Source organism: Falco peregrinus, chromosome 3 (genome assembly GCF_023634155.1).
Source record: "Falco peregrinus isolate bFalPer1 chromosome 3, bFalPer1.pri, whole genome shotgun sequence".
Lineage (NCBI taxonomy): Eukaryota > Metazoa > Chordata > Aves > Falconiformes > Falconidae > Falco > Falco peregrinus.
In genome coordinates, this window is record NC_073723.1 from 92,801,560 (window position 1) to 92,829,545 (window position 27,986).

Below are 27,986 nucleotides of genomic sequence, written 5' to 3' on the forward strand. Positions count from 1 at the left end.
TTTTCTTGAACTGCTTGCAGGCCACTCGCTGTCTGATACTTTCCACGCGTCAGGGAAAAGGGAAGGTAGTGCTGTCTCACCTGGTGGTCCACCTGTATTACTGCCCCAGGCAGATTAACCTGTGACCTGCCCATCAGATGACAATGTTTTCAGAAGTGGTTGCTGGCTTTTGGCTACCTGCCTAATTCAGTAATTTTTAAGAGAACTTTTTCCACAAGTGCAAACATACGTGCTTTGGTAGTTAAGACGTCTTCTTGAGACATCTGAAGGTTCTTGCTGTGAAGAATCTTTTTAATTCCTAAACCTCTCTATTACCCCACCCAGAACTGACCTATTACTGATCTGTTTTGGAAAACCTTGGCCTAAATCTAGATAGGCTTAATAACAGAAGAGGAGTATTAAAGGATTTAGTGGAAATACTAAAATATGTGATAGTAGTCGTAGGAAAAGACTCTTAAGAAGAATCACTGTTCGGCATTCTTTACCTTTTTTTTTAAGCTGAGTTTGTATTAAATGCTAGGAAGAATGATAATAGGCTATTTGTTTGTAAGTCTTAAATATCTTGAAAATGTTGAAATCCTAATTTTTCTTAAATAGTTCAAAATCCTAAATAATCCTGAACAAATACTGAAATATGATTTGTTTTTCACAACCAAATCTGCTCTGCATATAGAGTATCAAATAGACCAGAAAAGTTAGTAGGATTTACAAAAAGCTAATGCAAACTATGAATGTTGTGAGGTTTTAGAAAGGCTGAACACAACTGACAAGTTTTCTCTTGTCCCATCTACTAAAATGTAGGCTTCTTGCCTATTCTATCTTGCCTTTCCTGATCATTATTTTATTAATATTTTTATGTTCCTACTTGTTCTCTTAACATCTTAATTTATCAGGAACCAAACACATTTGTTTCACTAACTACTATGTTCTCAACCTAAATAATAGCTGCTATACTGTTCTGCATCTCTTATCTGTATCAGTGTTATCTTTACCTAAAATTTGAGTTTATCAGTGCAGTCCTTTAGATAAATTATGAACTCAAACAACTTGGGATGACTCATGTGGTACATGGTGCCACTTTTCATCTGTAACCAAAATGGCTTGGTTTTGTCTTCCTCCCAGTGATACCCCTTAGGTGCTCAAAAAGAAGCAGACTTGTATCTTGTATTGTTATGAACAGTGAATTAAATAATACTAAGAAAGAATGGCCTTGATGCTGTTGTAGAAGAAAATCAGAAACTTGAAGTCTTAATCACTTACAAATCCAAAGCTATAAAACTGGAGTTCAAGAGACTTGTCAATACAATATTTAGTTGTTAAATTCTGAAACCAAATTCTTAATGAGGATGCACTGCAGGTCACAGCTGCCTTGTGTAGCATTTTAGTATGCATTTTTCGTGTGAAATTTCCTATTAAATGTGCCTGCCAAAGTGTTTTTGATTCTTTTCAGTCAAAAAAACCCCAACCCAACACCCTTATTGCCTATCAATTTCAGCTTTGTAATGCAGAACTGCCTATTTGCCCTTTTTTCCTCTTTATGCAGAATATTTTTGAGGGAGCAAAGCTGGAAAAATTTCATCATTTTTGAAAGACTTGAACCTGTGATAAGTATAATCAGCAGCTAAGTTGGATGTGGAGAGTGTTCCACTAGTAGGAAGAAAAAAAAGGTGTCTTTGATGCCACCATCCAGCCCTCCTGCCAGATGTCAAAGCTTTTCTCCAGAACATTTGATCACTTCAGGTTTCTGAAACACAACAAGACTTAAGCATAAGCATTATTAGCATTGTTCTAGAGAAGCAGCTTAGATGCAAAATTTTAAACCCCCCACAAAACAAGCAAAACCCCCATTAATTCTTAGGCATGCAATTTAGAAATTCAAGCTCTTTAAAAGAAGAATGTTTACTTAAAAATCCCGTTACACTCTGGTATGGTGGGTTCATCCTGGCTGGATGCATGCCTGGTGCCCACCAAGCTACTCTGCCACTCCCTTTCTCAGCAGAATAAGGGGAGAAAGTAAGATGAAAAAAAACCTGTGGGCCAAGATAAAGGCAGTTTAATAAAGTTGTAGCAAAAGTCACACATGTGGAAGTGAAGGAAAACAATGTTATCCTCTACTTCCCATCAGCAGGCGATGTTCAGCCACTTCCAGGAAGCAGGGCTTCAGGATGTGTAGCAATTGCTCCGGAAGAGGAACATCATAAATAACAAATGCCCCCCGTTCCTCCTCCTCTCTCTTAGCTTTTATATCTGAGCAGATGTCATACGTTACGGAATAACCTGTTGGTCAGTTTGGGTCAGCTGTCCCGACTATGTCCCCTCCCGAGATCTTGCCCCCCACCCCAGCCTGGCGGTGAGGGGTGGGAAGGCTGGAGGGGCAGCCTTGATGCTGTGGGAGCGCTGCTCAGCACCAGCCGGAGCACTGCTGTGTTATCACCGCCTCTCTGGCTACCAAAAGAGAGCACAGCACTGGGAAGGCTGCTGTGGGGCTCAGCCAGGACCAGTACAAACCATTATTGAGCATATGTAGTCTGTCTTCCAATATAACTTGAATTTCCTGAGCTGCTGCTTTTTAGTTTGGATTTATTTTTTTTTTTTTTACTCAGTTCCTTTGGGAAGATTTCTACTATCTGATGTGTTTTCAGAAGATAGGTTTTTGTTGATGGGCAGAAATTTAGGTTCTCGTGTTTCCTTGTCAGATATCCTAGAACACATCTTCCAACCACAAGTTACGCTTTATAAACTGCAGATCCATTCTGCAGTTGTAGTGCAGAGCTATCTGTCTGCAGTTATTTCTCCTAGGTCTCCCTAACTTGGTGCAGTATGTTACTTTTCATAGGAGGCTCACTTTGAGAGATATAATACTGGCTTTACCAGGTACTTCATACTCATCTATTTGCTTGTCTGTTTATACCTGCTTTTATAATTCATACACATTTAACGGTGTTTGTTTCAAATACATGAACTTGATCTGGGAAATCCTGTTATCACTGATTAAGGTGCAGCTTTTTTCGTTACTTGTGATCAGTAAGATTGGTCTGATCTTAAGTATGCTGCAGTCTGTATTACGCATTTAAATGGGTATTAATATTTTCACAAGTAAGCAACAAAAAGATAAAAAGTTATCCTGAGATGTGTATTGTATTTTGCGATTTAGAAACTGTTTACTAAGAAAATAAGAGGTCAAATAGGCCAGAACCCTTGCTTGGTTGACTTAATTTCTTGGAAAATAGAATAGCCTTATCAGATCCTCACATCTCTCTGCCTGTTAACTTGGCCGACAGTTTGACAGTGACTTTGCTGTGGAGATGTTCAACGGGAAGTTTGTTTCGTCAGCTGAAGGGAGCTGTAAACTGACCTGGGGGGAACTGGGCTCACCTCAACTTGACCCACTTGACCAAACTCCAGTGTTGGGGAGTTCAGCTAATTTATTTCCCATAATTCTCGTTGCAACCCAGAAAGCAACAGTCCTAAAAGGGCTGCTGTTCATATGCTCGTAGGCAAGTTGTGTTTTATTGTCGTGAGCAAGTCATGTCCTGCACAGAAGTCTTTGGAAAGTTAGCAAATTAATTTGCTTCTAATATACTTTTTCAGAAGTGCTCTTTACAAAGAGTCTTAGGCTGCAGAGTTTCTTTTTATTTAATTGAAAAGAAAAAAAATAGGGAAATGACCACTTCAGTCACTCAATTATGCAAAAACATGCAAGTGTGAAATTTGTATTGGCAAGTAAAGAAGATGCTGTGTTGTCTTTGAAACACTGATACGTTGAACAAATTTGAGGTTTGGATTTGACTCTCTAGTTTGCTATGGCAACAGCTCTTGTGCAGTTACAACTACAAATATGGTTTATATGATTTTCAGAAAAAAATCTATAAAAAAGAAGCACTGCTGGCTGCTACAGCACTATTCCTTTTTTCCCTTTCCACTCCTGTTCAGATGTGTGGCCTATGGGAATGCTAGTATGATCAGAAACTTGAACTGCAGTTGACCTTTTGTCTAATACCTAAATACATATGTTAGGTTAATGTTTACGTGGCTGAAATGATCCTATATCTGGTCAACGCCTATTTTTTGGTGATTTTTTTTTTTTTTTTCCTTGCTGTAGAATACTTTTACACTTCAATCCCCTAAGGCCTGTTCTGGGATGAGCATGTCAGTGATCCAGGATCTGATTCAGTATGAATAAGCGTATTCTGTTGCCATTATGTCTGTTAAATTAATTTGCTCTGAAACTAAAACAAAAGAAACCACTGGATTTATATTGAACTCTGAGTCGGACTGGGAATTTCAGAAACTAAAACTTGGTGCTCATCTGTGATGTAAGCTTCTGGCTTTTGAGGAATTGTGTCATGTTTGAATTTCGAGTACATACAGCCAATTTTTCATTAGTGATTCTGTTTGCGAGCTAGACTGATGACTGACTAATTTTGAAGTGGTTATACACTGCTAGCTCTTATCTTAGTTCACTGTCTTTTGTCTTTTTGTTTATTTGTCCAATGAAATGCTAGTCCATAACTTGGTTTTGCTGGGTAGTATGGCATCAGGCTGTTATACCAAGTTTTGCTGTTGTCACACTCCTGTTTTGTCTTATATACCTTTTCCAAAATGGTATGAATTTTTATTAAACACATGGATTTGGGTAAACAAAATTCAAACATACAATTACTACCTAAATGTTATGCAGCTGACTTGAAATGGCTAGAATAGCTCTGTGTTGAGTGCTTTGTGGTGTGTGTCTATTAATGTTATCTTCCTCATCCCATATCAAGTGATAAATATAATCTTTGCAGAGTAAGAACAGCCTGCTATTGTAGCTAGTTATTTTCAATATGGTAATTCCTAGAGGTGCAGAAGGAACTGGGCCATGGAAATAAACAGGCAAGGTGCTGCATGTGTCAGGCATGTATCTAACAGTCTGTCGGTGACTTCAGAGTAACAGTTTACATGCATGTATGTACCCCACAGTAGATGAAAGTTAAAATTATTTCAGTTTAAGAATTCAGATCCTGCCTGCAAGTAATCATGAAGCAATACTGATGTGCTCTAATCTCACTGTCTAGCTTTCCAAGTGGATGGTCGTGTCTGAAGGTTTGAGTTATCTTTGTGCAACACTTCAGAGACAAAAGCTGAATTAGAAGCAGTTGCACAATCATTGCTACCTATTTTGTCCTTACATTTATGAATAAACAGGCATGATGATTTAAGTTTGCTTGTTGAAAACTTTTTTATTCTGATCTCACAGCGCTAAATAACTAGGCGGACATTGCAACAAGCAATGTATGCCAAGAGATGACCTGACAAAGGAGTGTTAGCAAAGTGTTTTAAGTGGTGGTAAACAGTTTAGTCAGGTGGATGCTTCCTTTTCATGCAATGCCTACAATCAATTTCTGTAGCAGACCAATTAGTATCTTAATACAGCTCTAAAAAAGCAAAAGTTCTGTGATCATGATTATTAAAAGGTTCAAACTTGCCTTTCATGCAGGTTCTAGCATAGCATTGTCTAGGGGGTGGTTTTTGTCTCAAGCAAGAGGTGACCTGATTTGAAAAAGTGTGAAACAGCAGGAGTTGTCTCAGTCCATAGTGAAAATTCTGTGCTCAAGCCTGTACCTGCTTTTATGCTGACTGCTCACATAGCTTCTTTTAAATCAGAAGCTCTTTTAGATGTGGAAGCTAGTTACTAGCAGAATTGCTCCAAATGGATGCAGTCGTAGCTTTTAGCTGCTGTGTGGCTGTCACATTTTATGAAGTTTTTGTTTGCTTGCATTTGAAAAACAGTAAATCATCAAAAAGATTAGTTTTGCAATTACAGTTTTCAAATAGCAAATACTGCAGTTCATCGCAAGTGTGCAGAAAATTACTTATGATTAAATTTGAGCCAGACTTGACCTACAAGCTATAAAATGAGCTTAATTTTATGTTACATCATTCCATTTTGATTTCCATACCACTTTTAAAATACATGCAATATTTAAAAGCTGCTTTTATTTCTACCATTAGCTTTTTAGATCCAGAAGGTTAGCACTGTGTCAGTAAAAAGAGAATAACATTTCCTATACTCTAAAATTCTGAAGTATCCTGGCAAAGGCCTGGGTCCAGTCCTGGAATTTTTAGTGGATCTATAAGCAGAATAATAAACTATGCTTTCCTGTCTATTTCTGAGCTATTTGCGTAGAAATACCCCACTTGCTTAAATATAAACCTGTGTGAGAACAAAATTATCAGGCCTCATAATGTTGTTAGACTACAGTTTTTAGTCTCATATTTCTATAAAACCTCCCTTCCTAGCACTATGCTTTCATTACTTTTTTTTAAATAATTTTCATTCTGTCCATTTTCTTTTGATTTTTGCTACTGTGTTGAGTAAACAAGCTTGAAAAAGTAAATGCTAGTAAAACAAAACACAAAAAGGCAATTAGAGGCAATACTACATTTAATATTTTGTAATTCTTGCTTGGTTTAGTAGTGTTTACCAAAATAAAGCTAAGTTTTCTATGCAGTTTGCAAAAAGATCTAGAAATGTTGGGGGAGGGGGGGAAGCCCAAACCACCCACCCCCCAAAAAAAAACCCCAACCAAAAACAACAACAAAAAAACCCCACCAACAAACAAACCCAACACAAACAACCTTAAAGTATTGACTAATGGCCATAGTAAAGAAACTTTGGGGTTTTAGGTTTTGATAGTGTAATGGGTTACTAGCTCTGTTCATGACATGCTGTCTTTACATGTTGCTTTGCTCATTACATACAGCTATGCACTCCTGTTGAATCCATTCAGAAGTTTTTGCACTACATAGCAGTGCTGTCCTCATCTATAGCCTTCTTATGTTTTGTTCAAATGACAGAAAATTGTTAATCTTTCAAGAAAGGAAACCAAAGGCATTTTTATTCATGCATTGGCGTAAATCATGGCAGCATGTTAACATGTGTTCTTCATCCCTCCATTACTGTGCTTTGGTGGCAAGTTCTTTATAGTTACCACATCAGATCCTCAGAAATACTATGCTGAGTCAGTCTTTCCTTTTTCGTATTCTCGTGGCCCCCACCTCCACCCCCCACCCCCACCCCCCTTATTTTCTGCATCTGACTAAAAAGGGTCAGATGTGCTGACTGCTATGTGAGCAGTCAGCATAAAAGCAGGTACAGGCTTGAGCACTAAAATTCATTTCAGGTACTTTTTTTTTTTTTTTTTTTTTACCATATTTCTGGGAAAACGGGTAAGATTTTCTGATACACCAAATGCATTTCCAGCCATCTTTTAATCAGAAAACGGTTGAAAACTTGCATCAATGTTGCTTTAAGCTGAGTTAAGCTGAAGAAGTTTTGAGAAAGGCACTGAGTGATAATCTCAAAATACATTTTAAAAATATCTAATGAGAATGAAACTTGCAAGTCAAACTGCATGACCATGGCAAGTGTGGTTTACTTTGTTAGATTTTTAGCTGCCGAGTAGAAAACCATATCTTTCCTTAGAGTAAATACAACTCTTTTCAACACGAGCAGCAATGAATTAATTGCAGTGTATTTTACTAAAAGACCTGTACTATAGCTTATTTGCTAGATTGAACTTTGCATGTATTTTGACCAATAATAACTAATTCTGAAGTATTCAGTCAGTTTAGAGATTGAGAGCTCTGAACTTAGTCTTTGCACTAGTATCTCACTGCAACTCTCAAGTTTGCAAGCCTTTAAATACTCTGATTTAGCTGGCAAACTTGAACACTTACTGGCAAAGGTGATACAAAATACAGTTAGTTTTCTGGCCTCAGGTGAAGCATCTAGACTCAGCCTCTCCTTATCTTTATTTATTGTGTGCTTCTTAGGGTAAAGCTTCTCAAAAATAGTAAACAGGCTCTCCTAAGCTTCTAGCTGCTGTTCCAACTTGTATAGTCTGTATTGGGTAAGGCCAGGGTCACAGGCAATTCAAGAAAAAATGCCGTCCATCCTTTACTTCAGGCCTTCAAAAAGCTAACATTCTCCTCTCCTTGCTGCAGCCCGTGATGAGTTGAGGGTATGAGGTTGCATTTGAAGGTAACCTGAACTGCTGGCCGCTGTGAGAGGTGTAGGCTGGCTTTCCACCGGCCCTGGGCCCTGCGATAGTTCCCTTTCCCTTACATTGCAGTGGTGCAGCTGGGGCAAGGTTTAGACAAGCTCACTGATCAATGAAGTCTCTTACTGAGGGACTTTTCCACAAGATCTTCTCACTGCATCCGCCTGGCAGCTCTGTGATTGCTAGATCGCGCAAAAGGAAGCACGTGAATGCAGGAGGATGGGGATTGTCCCAGACAGCACCATCCCACTGTTACATGGGTTTAGTACTCTTAAAATAAAAGAGTAACTTGAGTATCTCTAGATTCCTTCCAATCACATTAGGACTGTAGATACTTTTCTTGACTGCATATATTTTTTCTTGTCCAAACTGCTAACTTTGGAGACTTTTTGTCTTATCCACATAGAAGGGACATGTCCTTAGATTTTTAAAAATCAGTTGATGTAAACTAAGTAAGCTTATGCTTTCTGATAAAGCATTTTTATAACATTTTTCACTATGAAAACTTAAAACTTTCCTCAACTTTTGTATGCTTATGAATGCACTTATTGCTAAATCTAAATACGATGTATAAAAATAGCATCAGTACAAAAGTAAGTATCACATTAAATGTGGAAGGAAATACAGCAAATCCTATTGTGTGTACACAGAGTAATTTAGGTAGGTCTACATTTTTCAGTATGTCCTAACTTATTTCAGACAGTGGTCCAAAAATACCTTTTGGTTTACACTACCAGTTACAAAGGCTTTGTATGACTTTATCTGTACTCTGCAGTGTGTTCCACCTTTCAGGAACTTAATGCCTTGTTTTATTTTTATTTTTTGCTCCACTGACATCTTTTTGTCTGCCTGAACACACCTGTGAGTTGGCTTAATCGGGTCGCTCTTCCTGGGTTTCCAACACCACTATTTTCAAACTAAGAATTTCAAGTACTTTGTGCCAAGCCACTAACTTTAAATGCTACCAGTGTGAAGAAATGTTATCTTCCATATTCTAAAAGCAAGAAGAGAGAATAGTATTGCTATTGTATATTCTCATCTAAAGGAGATGAGATGGGGAAGTGCTTTGGAGGTGATGTGTTTTAAAACTTCCAGGAACTGATTAATGAGCATGATACAATTTCTAAATAAGCTCCTTTCAGAATAAAAAACTACAGTTCATGACTTGATATTTTTGCAAGTGTTAACATGGTAAATCATGCTTTGCCAAATCTTCTTGTTCTGTACATGGTAAAGAAATCTTCATGTTTCACTTTCTGTTGCCAATATATGTGCTTTGATAGAGGTTTAGATGTTACAGTTCAGTTTTGGAAATTCTTAGATGCGTCCTCTTCAGGCATAACATTATAGTTACTTGGTCAGTAATTAATGGTTCCAAAATATTAAATTTGAATATCTAACTCTAGGGTTTTTTTATCCACATCCATTTAGAAAGGATCTTTCAAAAATATGCTTCATAGTATTATTTCAAAATACGTAAATTAAAATCATTACACTTTGATGCAGTTCCAATAGTACTTGCAACATTTGGTTTTAAAATATCTGTTTATGTTGTGGTTGCTGTTGTGATGAACTTGCCTTTCAGTATGTAACATTAATTGCAGTACTGTAATTGGCCACCCCAACCAAAACTGGTGTATATAAATGGAATAATATCATTAAAACCTCTAATGTTTTTGTTACAAAATTGTAGAGGCATTCCTGTAGGTAAGTGGTGTCCACATAATTTATAAAATCTGTGCTACAGTTTACTATGCATCATTTTTTAAGATAGACCTCTTAAAATATTCAAGAATCTCTTATTTTAGTTCATTAAGTGTTGATTGTCCTAAGAAATATGGTGTCCTAAATTAGATTTATATTTTTCACTTCTAATGACTTTAATAACAAAAATAAAGAGGCATTTTCAAGAAAGCAAAGTTTCCTGAAATTTTTTTTGTAGGATCAAGGGATTGAAGGGTCAAATTGAGATGTTTGAGAATAATGGAATTCTCTCCCTCTCCCTCTTTTTTTTTTTTTTTTTTTTTTTTTTTTTAAAATATCAAACCCATCCACCCCATCCCCTACATGAAAATTCCTTCTTTGAAGGAGGCTGGAGACTTTCCAAGGGCCATCCTGTCTCAGAACAGCCACCCTCTTTCACTGCTTATGGTAGGACTGAGGTCACAGAGCTGCCTTACTAAAGGTAGTTTCTGTCCTTGTTTCCTTGAATTCTTAATTGGCATCTGCGTAAGGGATAGCATTGCAGAGGAAACCAGTTTGTAATGACTTTTCTGTGTGCACATTATATGCAGTTTGGGGTGGTGTTTTAGACTAGCTTGAGTATAACCAAGTGGGCTGAGTTCCAGGTATCTCCTGGAGCTCATTCGGTAGGTATAGGCATGGAATGCATCTTCTAGTTTTGTTTCATCTTAAAAGAACCCTGCTGACGAACTTGCATTTCTCTGCCATGCAAACCAAAGCAAGGTAAGCTGGGACAATTGGGAGAGTGGTTTCAAAACTGCATTTGTGTGTTGACCAAAATATATCATTACTCACTTGCTTCAAAGCACTGAGCATCACTGTTTTCAAAGGCAGTTTAGCTTAGCTTCTCTTCATTCTACTGAGAACCAGCAGGAAGCAGTAGGAAGCAATTTTGAAGCCTTAATTTTGTCTAAAGCAACAGCAACTGATGGCTATTTGATATAGCAGATTTTACATCTGTTAACAGGTTAAAAATTTGAAAAGAAAATAATATTTTTAAGTAATTGTTTTGTATGTGCTGTATGCATATATTATGGGAATACTACCTTTAAAAAAAAGGGGGGGGGGGGGGCGGAGAGAAAAGGGAAAAAGAATCACTGATCTGTGCCAGTTGTACTGGACAGAGAAAAGGAGGGAAGGAAGGCTGTGTAAGAGAGGGGAAGTAGAAGAAAGGAATATTTACACTCTATTCACTGTTCGTATTTCCAGAGTGGTATAGAATAGTCAGGCTATGCTGGTAAATATCTCTCTTCTGGAAAAATAAAGTATAATAAAACAAAAAACTAATGCAGATACTATGTATTTCCACATCCATTTGTAATACCATGTGGAAATAAGAATTGAGGCTTTTGGCATTTTAGGACAGGAAAAAGATAGCATCTTAAAAAAAAAATAAAATAAAGCAAACTCCTCTCTGTTTTCATGTTGTTTTGAACAAAAGCATGGCAATGCTTCTGTGTAATGGTTAATGCAGTGTGCTACAAGATACTCTTAAATGGTGTATTTTGAGAGTGAATTTTTATAGGTGAAAACAATTGGTAGGGATATGTTCTAGCACTTGATTTTGGGGTCATCCAAATTCCCCGTGACTTTTTCTACCAATTAATTATTGGTAATTTCTTTTTGGTGAGATCAGTGTAAAAACTGCTTCACAAAGCAAAAGTATTTTGTACTTAAATGATTCTTACTTCTCAAAATACTGAACACTTGTAGTACAAGACAGCCAACTGGGATTAGTCTCTCTATGGTCGTTTGGGTCTTTTTTTTTTTTTTTTTTTTTTTTTTCTTCCTTGAGCATTACTGTCTTGTTCAAGATACAGGAAGTCTGTGTCAAAGTAATGGTTAAAATTCTGCAATGTCTGGCTCCAAGCCCTGTCATCCACTAGACTCTGCTGCCATGAAGCGTGTTTCTGTTTTTTATGTCCAACAAGAAAAATAACACTTTTATTTTTAATTTTAAAAATGTTTTAAAGTGTCACTTTGATATAATGTATTCCTACCTATTAAAATGTTCTGCATTTTAACTAGACGTTTTATTCCAGCAATCCATCAAAAACTGGAAGCGGATGGAACGGAAAAAGTAGAGGGATCCATGACGCATAAACTGGAGAATGTACTGAACAGTAAGTTTTGTCCTTCCAGCAGCAACTATTTATGGACTTTGGACTTTCTAACAAGCTTTAATATATTCCTAGGAATATGGTAGAAAGTAGAAAACAGTACAGTCTCCCTTGCCTTTTTGTGTTTGATGGTAATGATTTTAGGGTGTGATAGTACCCCATTTGAAAAAAGTAGTAGCTTTTGCCGTGACTTTCAGTAGCATTTGTGATAACAAAGAGAATAAATATCAAAATAAAGATGTTCTAAAGCTTTTATTTTAAAAGAATTTTGGTGGCATCTCAACTTGGAGTGGACAAAGAAAACAGAGGAGCTATATGGATAGAGAACTGTAGGAGGATGACCAAAGCTAAGTACCAGGATTGTAAGAAGTTTGAGCTAGAGGGGAAAATAACCCCAACTACAAGCTGTTTGCAGTAACAAGGTCTCTGAACAGAATCTTTTTTACTTAATGTGCTGCCATTTAGACTACTTGGAATTAGCATTCTATTTAGGAACTCTGAAAAGCTGTCTGTACTGTCTTTTCTGTTTTTCTGTGTTGGTTCTAAGGTTGCATTGAGAGAGATGGCTTGAATTTGCTGCAGTTCAGTATGCGTTTCATCAGATCAAAAAGTTACTTTTTTTAAAAATTCTGGGACTTCTGCCAAGATAATTTTACTTTGTTTCATTGTGATTTTTTTCACAGAGGAAGGGATGTTTCCCTTAGTGCTGTATCAATAAGCAGGAATGACATGCAGATAGCTGACTCAGTGTTGGAAAGTCTGAGTGTGTTTTATGAAATCAAGAAAGTGACATGGAAGTTCACTGTTTTTTCTTCTCTTGTATGAAGAAAGCAGTGACTGTATGTGTGTTTGCATGGGGAGCATAAAGAAAGCAGGGGGTTTTGTGAACAGTTCTAGCTCTTTTCAGTACAGATACATTAATGCTCGCAATGAAGTTGTTGTTGGACAATTGTTGTTCCCTTATCTTGTTACCTGGAGTGCAAAAAGACCCCAAAATCTCAAAAAAACCCCACCCCAATCAAAAAACATACAAACCCCCTCACACTCACTATATGAAGACTATAGCGTGTGCCTATGTGTGCAAAATATTTGAAACATATAGGATAGGAGGAAAAAGCATTTGCTCAAATTTGCCAGTGCAATCCTCGGTGCTCTGTGCTCTGTATACCATGTAATGCACCAAAGCACAGATTCCTTGGAGGGCACTTTCCCTTTGACAAAAATGCATTATAGATTTAAAATCAAAAAGCAAAAGTTTGTCTGTGGCATTTTCCTACACATAGCAATATGAGACAAATCTACCTATAATATATAATCACTGCTTCATTTCATAAATGCTGGCTGAAATCTGTATGCAGATAATGCAGACTATCTTTTTCAAGCTGGATCTGTAGAGGAGCTTGTGCCAGGCACTTCAGAGTGGTATTAAGTTTGGCTCTGCTGTGAAAAGAATTGGCTGCTTTTCCTCCTGATACTTTGCAAGTCATGATGGGTGGGAGGTAGAGGAGTACGAATACAAGGATTTAAAAAGAGTAAATAATATTATGCAAAGTAGTGTAGGATCAAAGCTTTGTTTCTTGTCTGACCGTTGAAAAGCTTCCATAATCCATGATTAACAGGGCCTGCTTTCAAAAATGACTTCAAATCTTTAGTTGAATTTTACATTTTATGGACTGTAGATGCATATTTTGAGAGACAATTGGTGTTGCAAGCTTGATCACAAATTCCTAAAAATAAGGATCTTTTCCACAGCATCTGAATGTACATTAAGATTGTGCCAAACTATTGCATTGAAATGGCATGGAACAGTAGAAGCACAGTGTAGTGTTATAGGTGGAATTATAAATATTGGGATTTTTTGCTAAATTGTTAAATTTAATTGCTAAATAAACTCTTAAGTATATATTTCTAAAACCACATGTTGTTCTATAATGAATTTCATGAAGAATTATATCTTAAAAAAGGTCAGTTACATTCCATTATGTGGTGTTTTTGTCAGGCTCTGTGAAAGACCACTGTTGGATAACTAGAGCTTTATTTTGAATAAAAAAATTGCACACAGTAGGTGAATCATCTATTTTGAAAACATCGTTAGGCAATATAGGATCTGAATCTTTATCCATGGATTACTTCAGGTTAGATTCCTCATCAGTAAAGAAGAGATAAAGATTGTTAACGTAGAAAGGATTTGGAGGGGTGAGGAGGGAAGAAATTTTGCAGTATTTTCTTAAGTCTAAAGAGACAAACCTGTTTTGCATGAAGTATTGGATTTCATTAAGACAGTAATAAGTAATATGATGTACTTCAATTTCTATCTAAAACAGAAAAAATGCCAGTAGGAAAAAAGTGAAATCGTTTACTTGAGGATTTATACAAAGTAATTCATAAAGTTATGAAGATATGTGGTTTTAAACTAAAGATGGAAATCACTGTGCTTTTCCTGCAGTTGTCAACCTCTTAAACATTTGCACTGAATTAAAAAAATGCTTTGCGAATATTACTTTTAATTCCCAGATAGAGTCCACTGCTTCTTGGCTGTTAAACGAACGGACAAGAGACATGAATTCAAACAAAACAAACGTGACTTACTAGAAGGATTTAAAAAAAAAGCATTTATTATAACCTCAAGAGAAAATTCATACTTTTATCAGTGGTCTGCATTTAAATGTTCAGCTAGCTGTTTTCATTGTGCCTTTCTCCTTAATGGATTAAAGTATTCTATGCTAAATAGTATGCAGTAGAAATAGCTATCCTGACAAAACTTTTTTTACATCAAGGCTTCAAAATTTCAACAAAGTTTAAACATTCTTTAGATATAACAATTATTTTACAAAGACTACTTTTAACATGAGTGGGCCACCCACAGTGTTGACTAGAGAAAATGGCATGCAAGCCACCCAGCGAGACTGATGTAATTTTTTTTCAGCTTTGCTTAAAGTATAGTCACTAGACCAGATAATGTAAAAACTTATACATGCAACGATCAAAAAGGCTAGAACAGTTCCACTGGGGGTTTTTTTGTTAATTAAAAGTAAGTCATGAGTTGAAAAATGCAAATATTCATATGTGATGTAAATAATCCCTACTATACAATAAATTCTATTATTCTGTGTTAGGAAATAATCCTTATTACAAAATAGAATGCTTTTTGGTCTGGATAGAAAAGATTTTAAGGCTGTATTTAATGTATTTATAGAAGAATATTCAGAGACAATACAGAAACTGAATTGGGTGAAATTGTTGACCTTGATGAAAGGCTTGATCCTGTATGCAATGAAGCCAGTAAGATTTTTAATGCAATGTGAAGACAATTTGTATTCTGTTACAGTGACCAGCTCATTAGACTTTTTCAGTCGTGCTATTGTCTTTGACTTAATCATCGGTACTTTTCAATGACTCACTTAAATATCAAACATTTTTAATAATTTTTAAGACTTAATTTGAAAACAACAAAATTGTTTGCAGAACCCAGTGATAACTCTTAAAGCTATGACATTAATTAAAGATAATGAAATTATACTTCTCTAAAAAGAAAACTTGCTATGACTTTTTCCATATCCTGAGATGCATAATTTCATTGTAAAATGTAGATCTGCAGCCAAAGCAAACTATAAAATATCTGCAGTGAAGTTAAGCATTTGAAATAGGAAAGAGTGCTTGTTTTTAATTGCACAGGGGTCTTACCACATTAAAATTAAGTGGTTTACTTTGAAATAGTATTGTGTCAGTTGTAAAATGTTAACACAGTTGAACAAAAAAAGTATAAAAAAATTAGCAATAATTACTCATTTGCTCTAAAAAAAGCCTGAATGACTCATTAAAATGAGGAAAATCTGTATGTCATTTGAACTGATTACTCACTCTGCTTCTTCTTATATTCATCCTTTTAAAAATAGGAGCCAGTAACACAGCAGATACCTTATTCCAAGAAGTGCTGGGTCGCAAGGACAAAGCTGATTCAACAAGAAATGCACTTAATGTTCTCCAGCGTTTTAAATTTCTTTTCAACCTTCCCTTGAATATTGAAAAAAATATCCAGAAGGTATAATCCTTTAAAAATACTTTTGTTTGCTGAAATTAGTCTGTTACCTTTTTCTTGACGAATCTAAATGTTTGTTGTTTGTCTGTTTCTTTTTAAGGGCGATTATGATGTAGTTATTAATGACTACGAAAAAGCCAAGTCACTCTTTGGAAAGACAGAGGTTCAAGTATTCAAAAAATGTGAGATACAAGTTCTGTTATTTGCTGCCTTTTTTGGGTTTTTAACTTAGGGCTTAAAAGCACATAGTAGTCTAAAGAACATGTGAGTTTTGTGGGGGTTTTAATCCATAAAAATTATGGATTTATAGGAATCAGTTACTATAAGCAATATTTCTGGCAAGTTTTCTGAGTGAGGTACACACTACACAACTTAAATAAAATTGGCTGTGATTTCATTTATTAATGCTTGGTTGGATGTAAAAAGCAGTGACAGTGATCAAAATGTGACTTCAGGTATCTCTTACTTGGCATATTGTTGGAAAGACTTCAAAGACCAATTCTGCGTTGTTGTGGAACTGTCATATACAAAATTTTCAGACGTAGCTTGGTTTCCAGATTAACTCCAGAAGGGTCTGATGTCCTAGAAAAATAACATAATTGTCAGTTCGTACCAGTGCTGAAGATACACATAGGATTTATTTCCTCTCCCTACTCCTAGACTATGCTGAAGTTGAAACCAGAATTGAAGCTTTAAGAGAACTTCTGTTGGATAAACTGCTGGAAACTCCGTCAACATTGCATGATCAGAAACGTTATATAAGGTAATCATTTGACTAGTGTCTTTATCAGACATCTGGTGTTAGATGTGTATTTAAATCTGTTTCCTAGACAGGGTAGTGACCATTTTTACTATAGTTGAAATACTGATTTTAAAGCTGTACATATGGTATTTTGAGATGTTATGATTATGTAAATAATCACAATGGATTGGTACTGGGTTGTTTATTAAATGATGAAAAACAGTTCTTGAATGAGAACAATTTAATGAAGGATAATAGAGTTTTGAATTTTTAAAAAATATTTAAGGCATATATAGTTGCTGTTGCTTCCTCTAAACCATCATGTTGTGCAAGCTGTGTCTGAAGTGATCCCTCATAGGTTGCAGATCTCAACACAGATGCCTTATTAACATGTCTTGCACTTTAGCTTGGCTTGATGTTGACATGGAATCATCATGAGCCAGATAATCGGGAGGTTTTAATCCAGGCTGTTGTTTAAATTTGGGTTTGGGTCTTTTACTACTCAGTCAAAATACTGTAGTGCCTTTGTATTTCATGAACATTAACCGGTTCCCCAGTTTCCCTTCAAATTCCTAGATTTTATGTCATTCGCAAAGCTGATGTTGAAGTCTGTTGTAGGCATACTGATATGAGTTGGTTGGACCTTCTACTGGGCGACCTTAACCGTCTTTACAGCCCTGGGAGCCAAACTAGAGTACTCTGGAACATTTGATGGTTTGACTTAGAAAGCTTTTAAGTTTTCCATGTTACTAGGTCTCCTAGTGTGGCTTGAAATTCTCAGTGCTTTTTTCAGTTATCTTAAAATATGTAGACCGTGAGCAACATTCTTAAAATTCTGACACCGGCATGAGGCCTTTGATGTTTTGTATGCTCACCAGGCCCAATCGCACAGGACAAAGCGTGGTATCAGTATATTGGGTCCCTTTACATTGTGAGTTTATGAGGACAATGGCCAGTGTACGTTTATGTATGGTGCTTCTCATTCTTTTGGGTGCTATGTAAATATTGCCTATTTATTGGAATTGCGTTTTAAGGTAAGTAGTTAAGCATTTTGTGTTTCTGAAGAAGTCACTACTGTTTCCTTTCTATGTAAGTCCTGAAAACCTTACAGAGGCGCTTCTTTATCCAAGTCAAGTGTTACGACCCCTTCTAAGGATACTTTGGAAGAATCAGTTGTATGTGTTTTGTGGGTTTGATTCTGGGGTGGGGTTTTTTTCCGGTTTGCTTTGTTTTTCTGTAACCTCTCACTCTGAAGCATTGAATCTTTAAAATATGCCAGCCTACATACATTAAAGCAGACCACGTTAATGTAACTACCAAATGTATTCCACATACAGAACAGTATAATGAAGGAGAGCAGCAAGTGGACAAATGTGGAATAACTTAGTGCTAATGAATTAACAGAATTCCAGCATACAAACTGATTAAATTACTTCCATTACTCTAGATGTGCTAACTTAGTTCTACTAGTGTAAATTTTCTAGAGGTAAGGTGTGAAGAAAGCTTTCTTCAGAGTATTTCAGCTAACAGGAAATTAACAAAATCGTAATGTAAAATTATTTGCATAGCATTTGCTATTTATACAAGGTTTTTTCTTCCTTGGTATGTTTGTTTTATGTGCCTTCAGTGTCTTAAGGCTGAACAAGATCTGAAATACTGTGGGTTTGCCCCTCAGGTATTCAATGTTTACAATTAGGCATCAATTCATATTTTCCTCTTTTCGTTACGGAATTTACACTGATAATTGTTTTATACTGTTCAGAAGCAGTTTACCATATCACTTAACAGCCAAATAGATGTATATTTTCCAAGACCAGTGGTAATTTTTTGTTGAAATTTGGTGTCTAGGCAAAAACTAAAGTCCCCCTTGACACGGAGGATAATTCATAAATGTCACCCTGTCAAAATGGTTGGTAGTGTAATGTTTGCATCCATCCAACCAATCCTTCTTTGACAGTTTATTTTTTGTTTAAGTATTGCAGACAGTTCTCAAAAGACAGAATTTTGCAACACAATCCTAATTAACATTAGATATTATTGTAATACAGCTTTTGTGTAGTTAAACATTTCCCTGCCCTACTTAAGGTAATAAATCAGTTTACTTCACCTTGAGCATCTTGAATTTTTTAATCTGTCCTGAGTCTCGTTAATACAGAATGTAATGGAGCACATTAGAGTAGCTACTGCTTTTTGAAAATACTCTATTGAAAGTGCTTTTTTTCAGTCAGTCTTGAATGCCATATGTATTACTTCTGTGTTTTCTTTGAAATCGCAACAGCTGCCTTCTAATACTCCCCTCTCCTTAAAGACAGAGCACGTTTTACTTCTGTGTATTAGAAGCCCCAATCCTTTTCATTATCACCCCACCCTTTTTTTTCCTTCAGACTGTGTATGATAAAAAAATAAAAAAAATAAATAAAAAAACCCTCACCCCCAGGAGCTTGGTTTACATTTGTTTGTGCATGTGTGTGCTAAAATTAATGAGCTGCCAAAAACTAATTCCTTCTGTACTTACTTGTTAAGGTTACATGATGATACAATCAGGACATACTAAGTTGGAAGAAAAATACCATATTTTATGTGCTTGAGATGTCAGCACTGATTCCAAGTGAAACATGAAGTACTGCACTGCAACCTCGGCAGATAAAGAGCTTGCTTTTCCAACTACTTTACTAGAGGCACAACTGAAAATACATATTAATGTGATATTAAATATATATGGTTTTATTTATTTCTACAAGGGTTTTTTGATGGAATTTTGCCTCAGTCAATGAGAAGGGGAAAATGTAAAGCTTGTGTTTGCTTTGGGTATAAGTGTATCTTAACTATTCTTGAATTTTTAAAATTATCTAAAAAGAAAGAAAGTATTTCTGAGTACATCTTTGGTCTGTTTTAATGAGGCCTTCAGTGTGTCAAGTCAGAGCTGTGATTTTTGGACTGGGTTTTACAGATATCTTTCTGATCTTCATGCGCCTGGGGACCCTGCTTGGCAGTGCATTGGCGCTCAACATCAGTGGATTCTGCAGCTCATGCACAACTGTAAGGAGAGCTATGTTAAAGAACAAAAAGGCAAGGATGTATTTTTATTTTATATATATATATATATTTGACATTTAGGAATTTGGCATTGCCTTTTATTTGACAAGGTTTAGTGTACAAATGATATTTGGGTTTTCCCCCGTCAATTTTGATAGCTTTTTACGAAGTTTTGAATACTGACTTGTATTTTTTTTTTTCTTTATACTATTATAGAAACAAAATAGCGGTTGGAGTCTTCTTTTTGTTTAACTTAAAACTTTTAAGCTCTTTACTTGAGAAAAGCATTAAATTTCAATCACTTATCTGAAGTTTACTGTCCTCAGAATACTTCTCTGAGGTCACATGAAGTTTGGATAGTTGTCTGACTCTGCCAGTTAGATTTCTTTGTCACGAGATGTTCCATTAGTATATGGATATGCAGGGCATTGGAGCATAATGAAATAATGTGTAATTTCTTGATATGCAGTGAATGGGTAACATGGTGATTTCTTGTTCTTTGCTGGTGTGAAGTTTCAAGATTCAGATAGCATTGTTCGGCCACAGGCCTGTGAAGGGGACAAATGAGATAGATAATGTTCTATTAAGACCAATATGAATACTTAGCTGTATTATGTCTCTCTTTGCCAGTGTTGCTTCTTAAAGAAATGTATTGGTTTTGCTTTCAGGTATGGCAGCAACTTAGCTACTAGTTAACATGATCCATCACATCAGCATGTTTTCAAAAGGGAATAGGTGGGAAGCTATTGGCCTGGCATTTCTAGTAGTAAAATCTGAAAACTAGATGTTTAAATTAGAAAATGACTAGTAGTGTCTTGTTTCTCAGGAAGTCTTACAGAGTTTGCTGCTATTTCTGAAATGAGTAGGCATATTGGAATCTGGCCTCTCTTGCCTTATAGGTAACTCCCGTGTTTAGTGTTGGTGCATTTGCATCCCAAACCAAGTAAGGTGTTCTATTCTGAGAAACCACAAAAATTTTACTGAGCTGCTGCAGAAAGTTGCTGTAAAATTGCTGCAGGAGGCTTAAACTCTCTTTAGCAGAAATTACTACATCAGGTTTGGAGTTCACGGAGTGCATCACATATGACAGTGATGTCAGTTAAGCTGTAGTGTGCACAGACAGTCTTGGTTCCACAACACAGTGTGAAGTGCTGTGGGACCAGCTGGAACAGCAGGCTGGTTGCTTGGCCTCTTGGTCAAAATTCAGAATGTTTCCAAAACCTCTCCATCTTCCCTCCTCGTCAAAACCCTGAGACACCACTACCACCACCCCCACAACATACAGCTATAGGGAGCAAAGCACACTTCTAAACATGTACATGGTTAATTAATTCTAAGCCTTCTTTTTCTCCTCTCACTTGCAAAATGTTATATAGCCATCTCTCAGCTTCTTAGCAAGAAAAATAGGGGCATGAATATACTAAGTGCTTGAGACTTTTGTTTTAGTAGGCTCTAGTAGATGCATGGCAAATACATTTAAATGCCTTGGCTTGTCTTGAGTATCTCAACCTGTTTGGTGTTTTTCTTGAACAAATCTGCTTACCTCAGCCTTAATATCAAAGGGGCTATTATGCTAGCAACTTTGTTTGGCTTACAGAAGAGGGAATTTAACTAACTTAAATGATTAGTAAATGCATGTATGAATAGTTAATATTTAATGCATGTATGAAACAAATGATAATGTATTATCACTACAGAGCTCACTGAATTTAACTGGTTTTCTTCCAACCTTTTATGTTGTCCTTACTGATGTAGTTTTTGTACAGATCGTAAAATATTCAAGAACATATTCTAGTTGATGGGATTTTTCTCTTAGTATCTACTAGGGCAAAGGAAGGTTGTTGAATGTGACTTTTCTTTCCATAGATCTTTAATTTTGACATATGCCGGATGGGAGAAGGCAAAAAGAAAACTCGGAAGAATTGTTTTTAACTGCCAAGTAGAACAATGCTGATTGTGATCAGAGACATGGAATGTGTTTTAATCTACTTTAATAGGTGGAGGGTTTTTTTAATAGTATGCTTTTCAAACATTTTCAAACAGGAAAAGTGTGAGGTTTTACTCATAGATATCAAATTGGTCGTGCAAGACCTTGCAGTAACAAGTTAGAAATGTGGTTTATATGTTCATAAATTCACAGGCTATTTTTAAGAGAAAATAGTAATAAAATTTTAAACATTAAAGTCCTTCAATTAAAACATGCTTCCAAAAAAGATTCCTTTGGATATCAAGCATTTGGAGGAAGAGGCAGGTCATAAGGCTGATGCTCTAATGAAAAGGGCATTAATTTTTTCTAGGGTTTTCTTTTTCAAGAGGGATAATAGGCATTGTTTCTAGCAGATGGTAGTCTTCATATTGTGTATGCTGGAATAAGCAGACAGTAGTTCCAGTCCCACCTGGAACAGACCAATGATTTCTGGCTAGTGTTAGCTTAGTTCTGTGAGTTCAAACTGACTGAGTCAAAACTTTTCAGCACAGTAATCTTGAACCTCAGTAGCAGATTGTATCTTATTTTTGCATTTGTGCACAGTTTTTCAATTTTCAACTTAGTTTGTGCCAAAGCATTTTGCTGCTATTTTATTTATTTTCAAAGCAGAGCTGTGCTCTGAGTCATTACACATGGATTTTACTACCTGAAATGGATTTGGAATTAGACTAAAGCCTTTGCTTTTCTTACCTGGAACGTCTTTTTTGAAAACTCTATTAGATATTTTGGATAGGATTTTTGTAGCTGATTGTCAAACAGTAAATATTTTGAAATAATTTATTTGCTGGCCTTTATATGTTCAGGAAGGGAAAGTTAACATTGCAATTATTTGCTAAACAAGCTAAAACCCAAACTAAAGTTAATTCTAAGGAGAACATACTCCAAATTCAGTCACTGATAGGACAAGCCAACAGTGTACTCTGGGGCAAAATTGTTCCAGTTGTCAGCCCGCTACTAGAAGGCTGACCCTTTAGTCATTACAACTTAAATAATTTAGTTTTCTTATGTAGACATAGCATCTTCTCCTGTCTTTTTTAAGAGATTTATCATCTCATCCAGGCCACTAGTAATGGTAGTCAGAACAAATTCCCAATATTCACAAGAAAGAAATCTGTTTTTTTCCATTCTCTGTATCCTTCAATTAAAGTATAGTTGAAGAGCGGAGTGAGCTGATGTACATGCTGAGCTGGTTTAAGGTGCTGTCAGAAAAGCGTGTATTAGAGATGTATTTAAATGCATGTTTGTTTTGGTTTTGTATTCAAATATATATATTTGATCTAAGTGTGACTCCTTCACTCTCAGTAGTAGTATGACAATGAAAAGTTGGTTGTTGTTTTTTTTTTAAAAAAAACCCACAACCTCTTTGCTTGGATATTACTAGAGATTAACTCTATTTTGTAGAAGTACTCAGCAGTTATAAGCATGTCCTAGAAGTACAATCTCTGATGCATCTTGAAAGAAGCAACTGTGGCAAGTTTACAGGGCTATAATGGTCTTTGGAGTTCTCTCCAGGAATTTGTTTCAGGGGTTAGCAGAAGTCCTATGTGTTTCAAATCCTTTCTTTTTTTCAGTTAATCCAACTTGTGTTAATACTATTTCCAAAAACTGAAAGGTATATCAAGTGGTGCTAAGCATTGTCAGATAATTTGGCCATGTGACTTAAAGGGTGAAAACTACCAAAAGCAAATTATTCAATTGGATGTTTCTTTTGATTTCAATAGACAGTTATTAATTGTAAAAGATGCAGTAATCTGATTTTGATTGGTTGCATTTATTTCAATGGGTACAATTAGGATGGGGAACTTTCTCAAGTCCTGTGTAAGAAGTACTTTACAGCAGTGTTTTGGAATATATTTCCCGTGAGGAATATCTCTGTATGTCTAATAATGTGCTGTTTCACATCAGTTTAAACAGCCCTGTTGGTTTGCTGATTAGTTTTGAATTACGTAGATTAACGTTTCGTTATATGCTCAGATACGGTTGTTACTTACCCCTCATTGTCTTTAGCCTATCGATCTCTTGCTCTGTGTAGCCGTAACAGACCTTCATCATTTGTGAGGTAAAAAAAAAATAATGCAGGCAGATGACATTCATATTATGAGAGACTGTTGGAATCCAAGCCCACATGTTTTAAGGAGTGAGTATATATGTATAAATATGACAGTGTATATATATGTGTGTGTGTGTATAGATACACACATAATATATATGCATATATGACAGAAGATCAAACTTTCTCCTGCTGTGAAGTATGAGCAGTCAGGAGAAAGAGACCAAACAGCATAGCCAAAGTCATAATGGAAGCATGAAGCATTACAGAGGGTGCCCAAATCATGAAGCTCCCATGCTTGTGTCCTTAGAGTAAGCATCCTCCTGCTTCTCTGATGGTCAGATTATTTCATTAAAGGTGCAGCTGTAGATACAGGACCCGTGTGCAGCTGGCTGGAGTTCTAGCTCTGCTGTCATAGCAATGCTTGTAAATATATGGATTTATTAACTATTTATGTCTTCTGTTTAATGTATCTGCCTTACTAATGGAATAGGCAGTTGTCCTCTTTATTGTTTTTGAAACCTTTTTTTTTATGGTTATGAAGTTATTTCCTGAAGCATTGATGGATGCCTTTTATAAATCTGATTGCGTCCCACTATTGCAGCCCACTGGAGGGACCTGAAGTAGGTAAAGTCAGTTTGTTGCTGTTAATTATTATGCAGATATGTGAGAGAGAGGGAGATGCAGGAGACTGAATGGATAGGAAAAAGCGCATTTTTGAAGGCTGTGAATATAAGCTTAACATGGAAGAGCACTATGTTCACTCAAAACGGTATTTCTTAAATCTCCAGCAAGAGATAGTTGAATGATAAACTGAATTGTGCTGGTATTTTATGCCTTGTACTGGCTAAAGTTTGAATTGCTGCCTCTGAACTTTGAATTTATAATTTGTAGAAATCTGGGGACTTTCAAACCTGGTACCTGGATAGTAAATGGTTTCTTTCCATTAAGATTTTACATATTGGTAACTTTTAACTGGACTTGGCAATTCCCCTATTATTAGAGCATAATTGTAGATTTTCACTATGGTTTATGCTTCCCAGACTTGTTGGAATATAGGGGAAGATGGGGGATGTAATGACATAAAATGACATGAAAATAAATGCAAATAAATGAAGTTTAGCTTAAAATTTGCCTGAGGCACTGGGCACATAGCCAAAAGGAGTTAAGCAATGGGATTCTTAACATGAGTATCAGCAAAAGAAGCTATGGAGTTTAAGACTGTTTTCTGTGTGGCCAATGTTTTTTGCTTAAACTTTAATAGTGGCTTAGTAGGTTTCATGATCCTTTAAGCTAAAATGGATAGGGACTCTAATCCAGCTATCTTCAAACTGACTGAAAAATTCTTCATTTCTTAATGGGTCTTTCTGAGGTATTACATAAGATCATTGCAAGTAAGCTTTCTGTTAATACCCATTAGAAACTAAAACTGTAAATGGAAACACTAACACAGTTGTAGTGTCATCTTTCTGCTGCCCTTTGGGCTGCAAAATATGTGATATACTACTTATTAAAGGTCCCAACATGGAGACAGCTCTCAAAATGGGAGTGTGCTAGTTCAGTCACTGTGATGTTTGTTGTAATTCTTATTGCTGGGAAAAAGAACAATTTTTGCAGCACTCAGAGTATGATGCAAAGCTCCCCAGATACTGTAAAAAAGCTATGCAGTTTTTTTCTGTGCCAGACTAACAGCAGCTGTATGTAGTGTGAAGGAGAGAGATGGATGCATAGAGCACATTGCTCGCTCTTTGCCACGCTGAGATTCTATTCACCTTGCAATGAATGATCCATCTTTGTTAGATCAGGCAGGCCGGCAAGGCTTGTTTCAAAAGGGCCTTTTCAATTTGTTATCCTAGCAGCTGGTTCTCTTCCATTGCCTTTGCTTACTGTACATCTGGAAGAAGAATTCTTGCAGCTGGGAGCCATTTCATGTCTAAACCACATCCCCTGTCCATAGCAGAAATACTCTTTTGACAGCAAATGTCAAGCAAACCCTTAATGGGTTATTAATTAAAAAAAAAAAATCAATCAGTACAAAAATTGACACTGAATTTGTTTTCCTCTTTTACCACCTGTATCTGTAACTTTGCTGGGTTTTAGAATTTTCAGTAGAATCTGACATGTTCAGAAGTGCAGGGGTCATTATTATTTTATAAAATACTTTAAGGTATCATAAAGACATTAAATATTGTGATTGAAAAGCTGCACAGGTCGTTTAGAATCAAAATTGAAAAGGTTAGTACTACTGAAGATAAAGTGAAACTCTTCTGTGGCCCAAATATTACCTTGGTGTCTGCTCTAGACTTTTAAGTCCTAATTCTGGCAATTTAAGTTAAAGCAGCTTGTTGCTGATGATCTTAGTATCCACTGGAGCTGGTGCTAGTGAAATGACATCATTTTTATTTATGTGCTGAACTTGAAGTGTTTGGCTCTTGCTCCAGTATTTTTTGGCCTGCAGGACTGACAATAAGGCTTACCCTTAGGCTGTGAAATACTTAAAACACCACTGGAAATAATAGGCCAAATTACCCTTTTTGTGGTAAACTGAAAAATGGTTTCATTATAAATATATTAGTGTAATGAAGACTAGCCGTAAGATTATTTTTTTTAAAGTTTATTTTTTAAATGTATTCCAAAACGACGTTTTCCATAAAGTGCAGCAATTTTAATTTTCTGAACTCACCTCTGTGCTAGAAATACAACCAATTTTCTTTAAAATGTCAGAATCCTCATGAATGGAAGGTTAGAAAGAAAACTTACTCAAGAAAAAGAACAAAATGCAGTTATTCATCTGTTGAGCAGGTTAATTTTTCAGTAATTTCTCCTACTCGCCTAATTTCTTGCCTAGACAAACCGAAATGCTCAGTGCGGTGTCCTTGAAAGGAATCTTGCCCTGGTTGTGTCGGTGCGGGCTCCAGGCGCTGTGTGTTTGGTCAACAAGCAACAGTGGGTGGTCAGGCTGTAGCACAGGACAAGGGCCTGCTGTGCACAGGAAAAAATGTTCAAAGGTGTTTAAGGGTGGTAAGGAAGTCTGCCGCTCTTCAGAGAATCTGGAGGCTATAGATCAGCCTCCCCTTGCTATTGTAGCCTGTGAGAAAATTCACTGTAAGATACATAACGGATGAAAGACTACAGTAACTGTATTCACCTGGTTGCACATCTGTAGGGTCTTTTTAATTTAATCTTGCTCATATACATGCTGTCTATGAGCAAGTCTGTGTAATGACTGATGTTTGACTTGCATTGGAAAATTGCACAGAAAAACTACTCAGCCTGAGGTTGGTCACTTTGTTAACAATTTTCTTTGTCATGGCCAAAAGTACTGGCACTATGTTATCCTTCGATCAACCAGTACCTTTTTTAAAAATTTTAGGTGAATGTCATGTAAATGATGCCCTGGGCTGGCAGAATTGCAGGCTGGCTGAGGCTGGGTTACAGAAAGGAGGTGAGAAATGTGTGACTCCAGGAGAAACCTCTGCCTGGGAGAGGAGAAAAAAACAATATTTGTGGAGCGGTGGATATTGCAGAACAATTTTTACACTCCGTTTGGTAATAGTTTTGAAAGCTTTTAAAGATTTCAGTCATTGACTGGTTTGCAGATCATGGAAAAATCTATTTTAGGCAATTTTCATGTTAGTTGTCTTTTTTTATTGGAGGCTGTAACAGGCCGTGTGCCAAGAGCATGCAGGTAACACTCAAAAAAATGGGGTCAAGGAAGCCATAGGTACTGTAGTCACATAAGTACCCTGTAGCAACTCCAGTACTGATAAACTTAGAGTTAACCTACAATTAGGGGTCAGCATAGGTGACTTCTGATTTACAGAAAGTGAAAGCACAAATTAAATGACCTTAAAAAGCATTGCACTTTTTTTAGATCCTTATTTTGGTGAGATTTTACTGGACTGGAACAGAAGAGGGCTGAACAAAACTGTTGAACTATTTGTATTTCATATAGTAGCTGAATGTTTTTATTTCATTCTGTGCACAAAAAGTTGAAACCCAGTAAAATCCTTTAAAAAAAATAATAAAGCAGTGTTAAGATCCTCAAAATTCTGTATTTGATCTTCTCATGGTTTTACAGCTGAAAATGTAATAAGGCTTTAATTATAATGCTGGTTTGTCTTGACTGTTTAGTAGAAGACGAGAATGTAGTACATTTATTTTTCCTGTGTTTCCTTGGTTAAATATACATTTGGCACTGAAGCCACTGACAGATATGCTCCA

The 27,986-nt window shown here is 36.3% G+C and overlaps 1 protein-coding gene across 2 annotated transcripts in view; it reads left to right on the forward strand.

Moving 5' to 3' along the window:
* Positions 1-27,986, forward strand: part of EXOC2 (exocyst complex component 2) — a 133,687-nt gene that overhangs the window by 37,346 nt on the left and 68,355 nt on the right. For both annotated transcript variants that reach the window (XM_055798805.1, XM_055798807.1), the window contains exons 7-11: positions 11,831-11,911; positions 15,805-15,950; positions 16,048-16,129; positions 16,608-16,710; positions 19,640-19,758. In XM_055798805.1, coding sequence (XP_055654780.1) covers positions 11,831-11,911; positions 15,805-15,950; positions 16,048-16,129; positions 16,608-16,710; positions 19,640-19,758 — 531 coding nt within the window. The remainder of the gene's footprint in view (positions 1-11,830; positions 11,912-15,804; positions 15,951-16,047; positions 16,130-16,607; positions 16,711-19,639; positions 19,759-27,986) is intronic.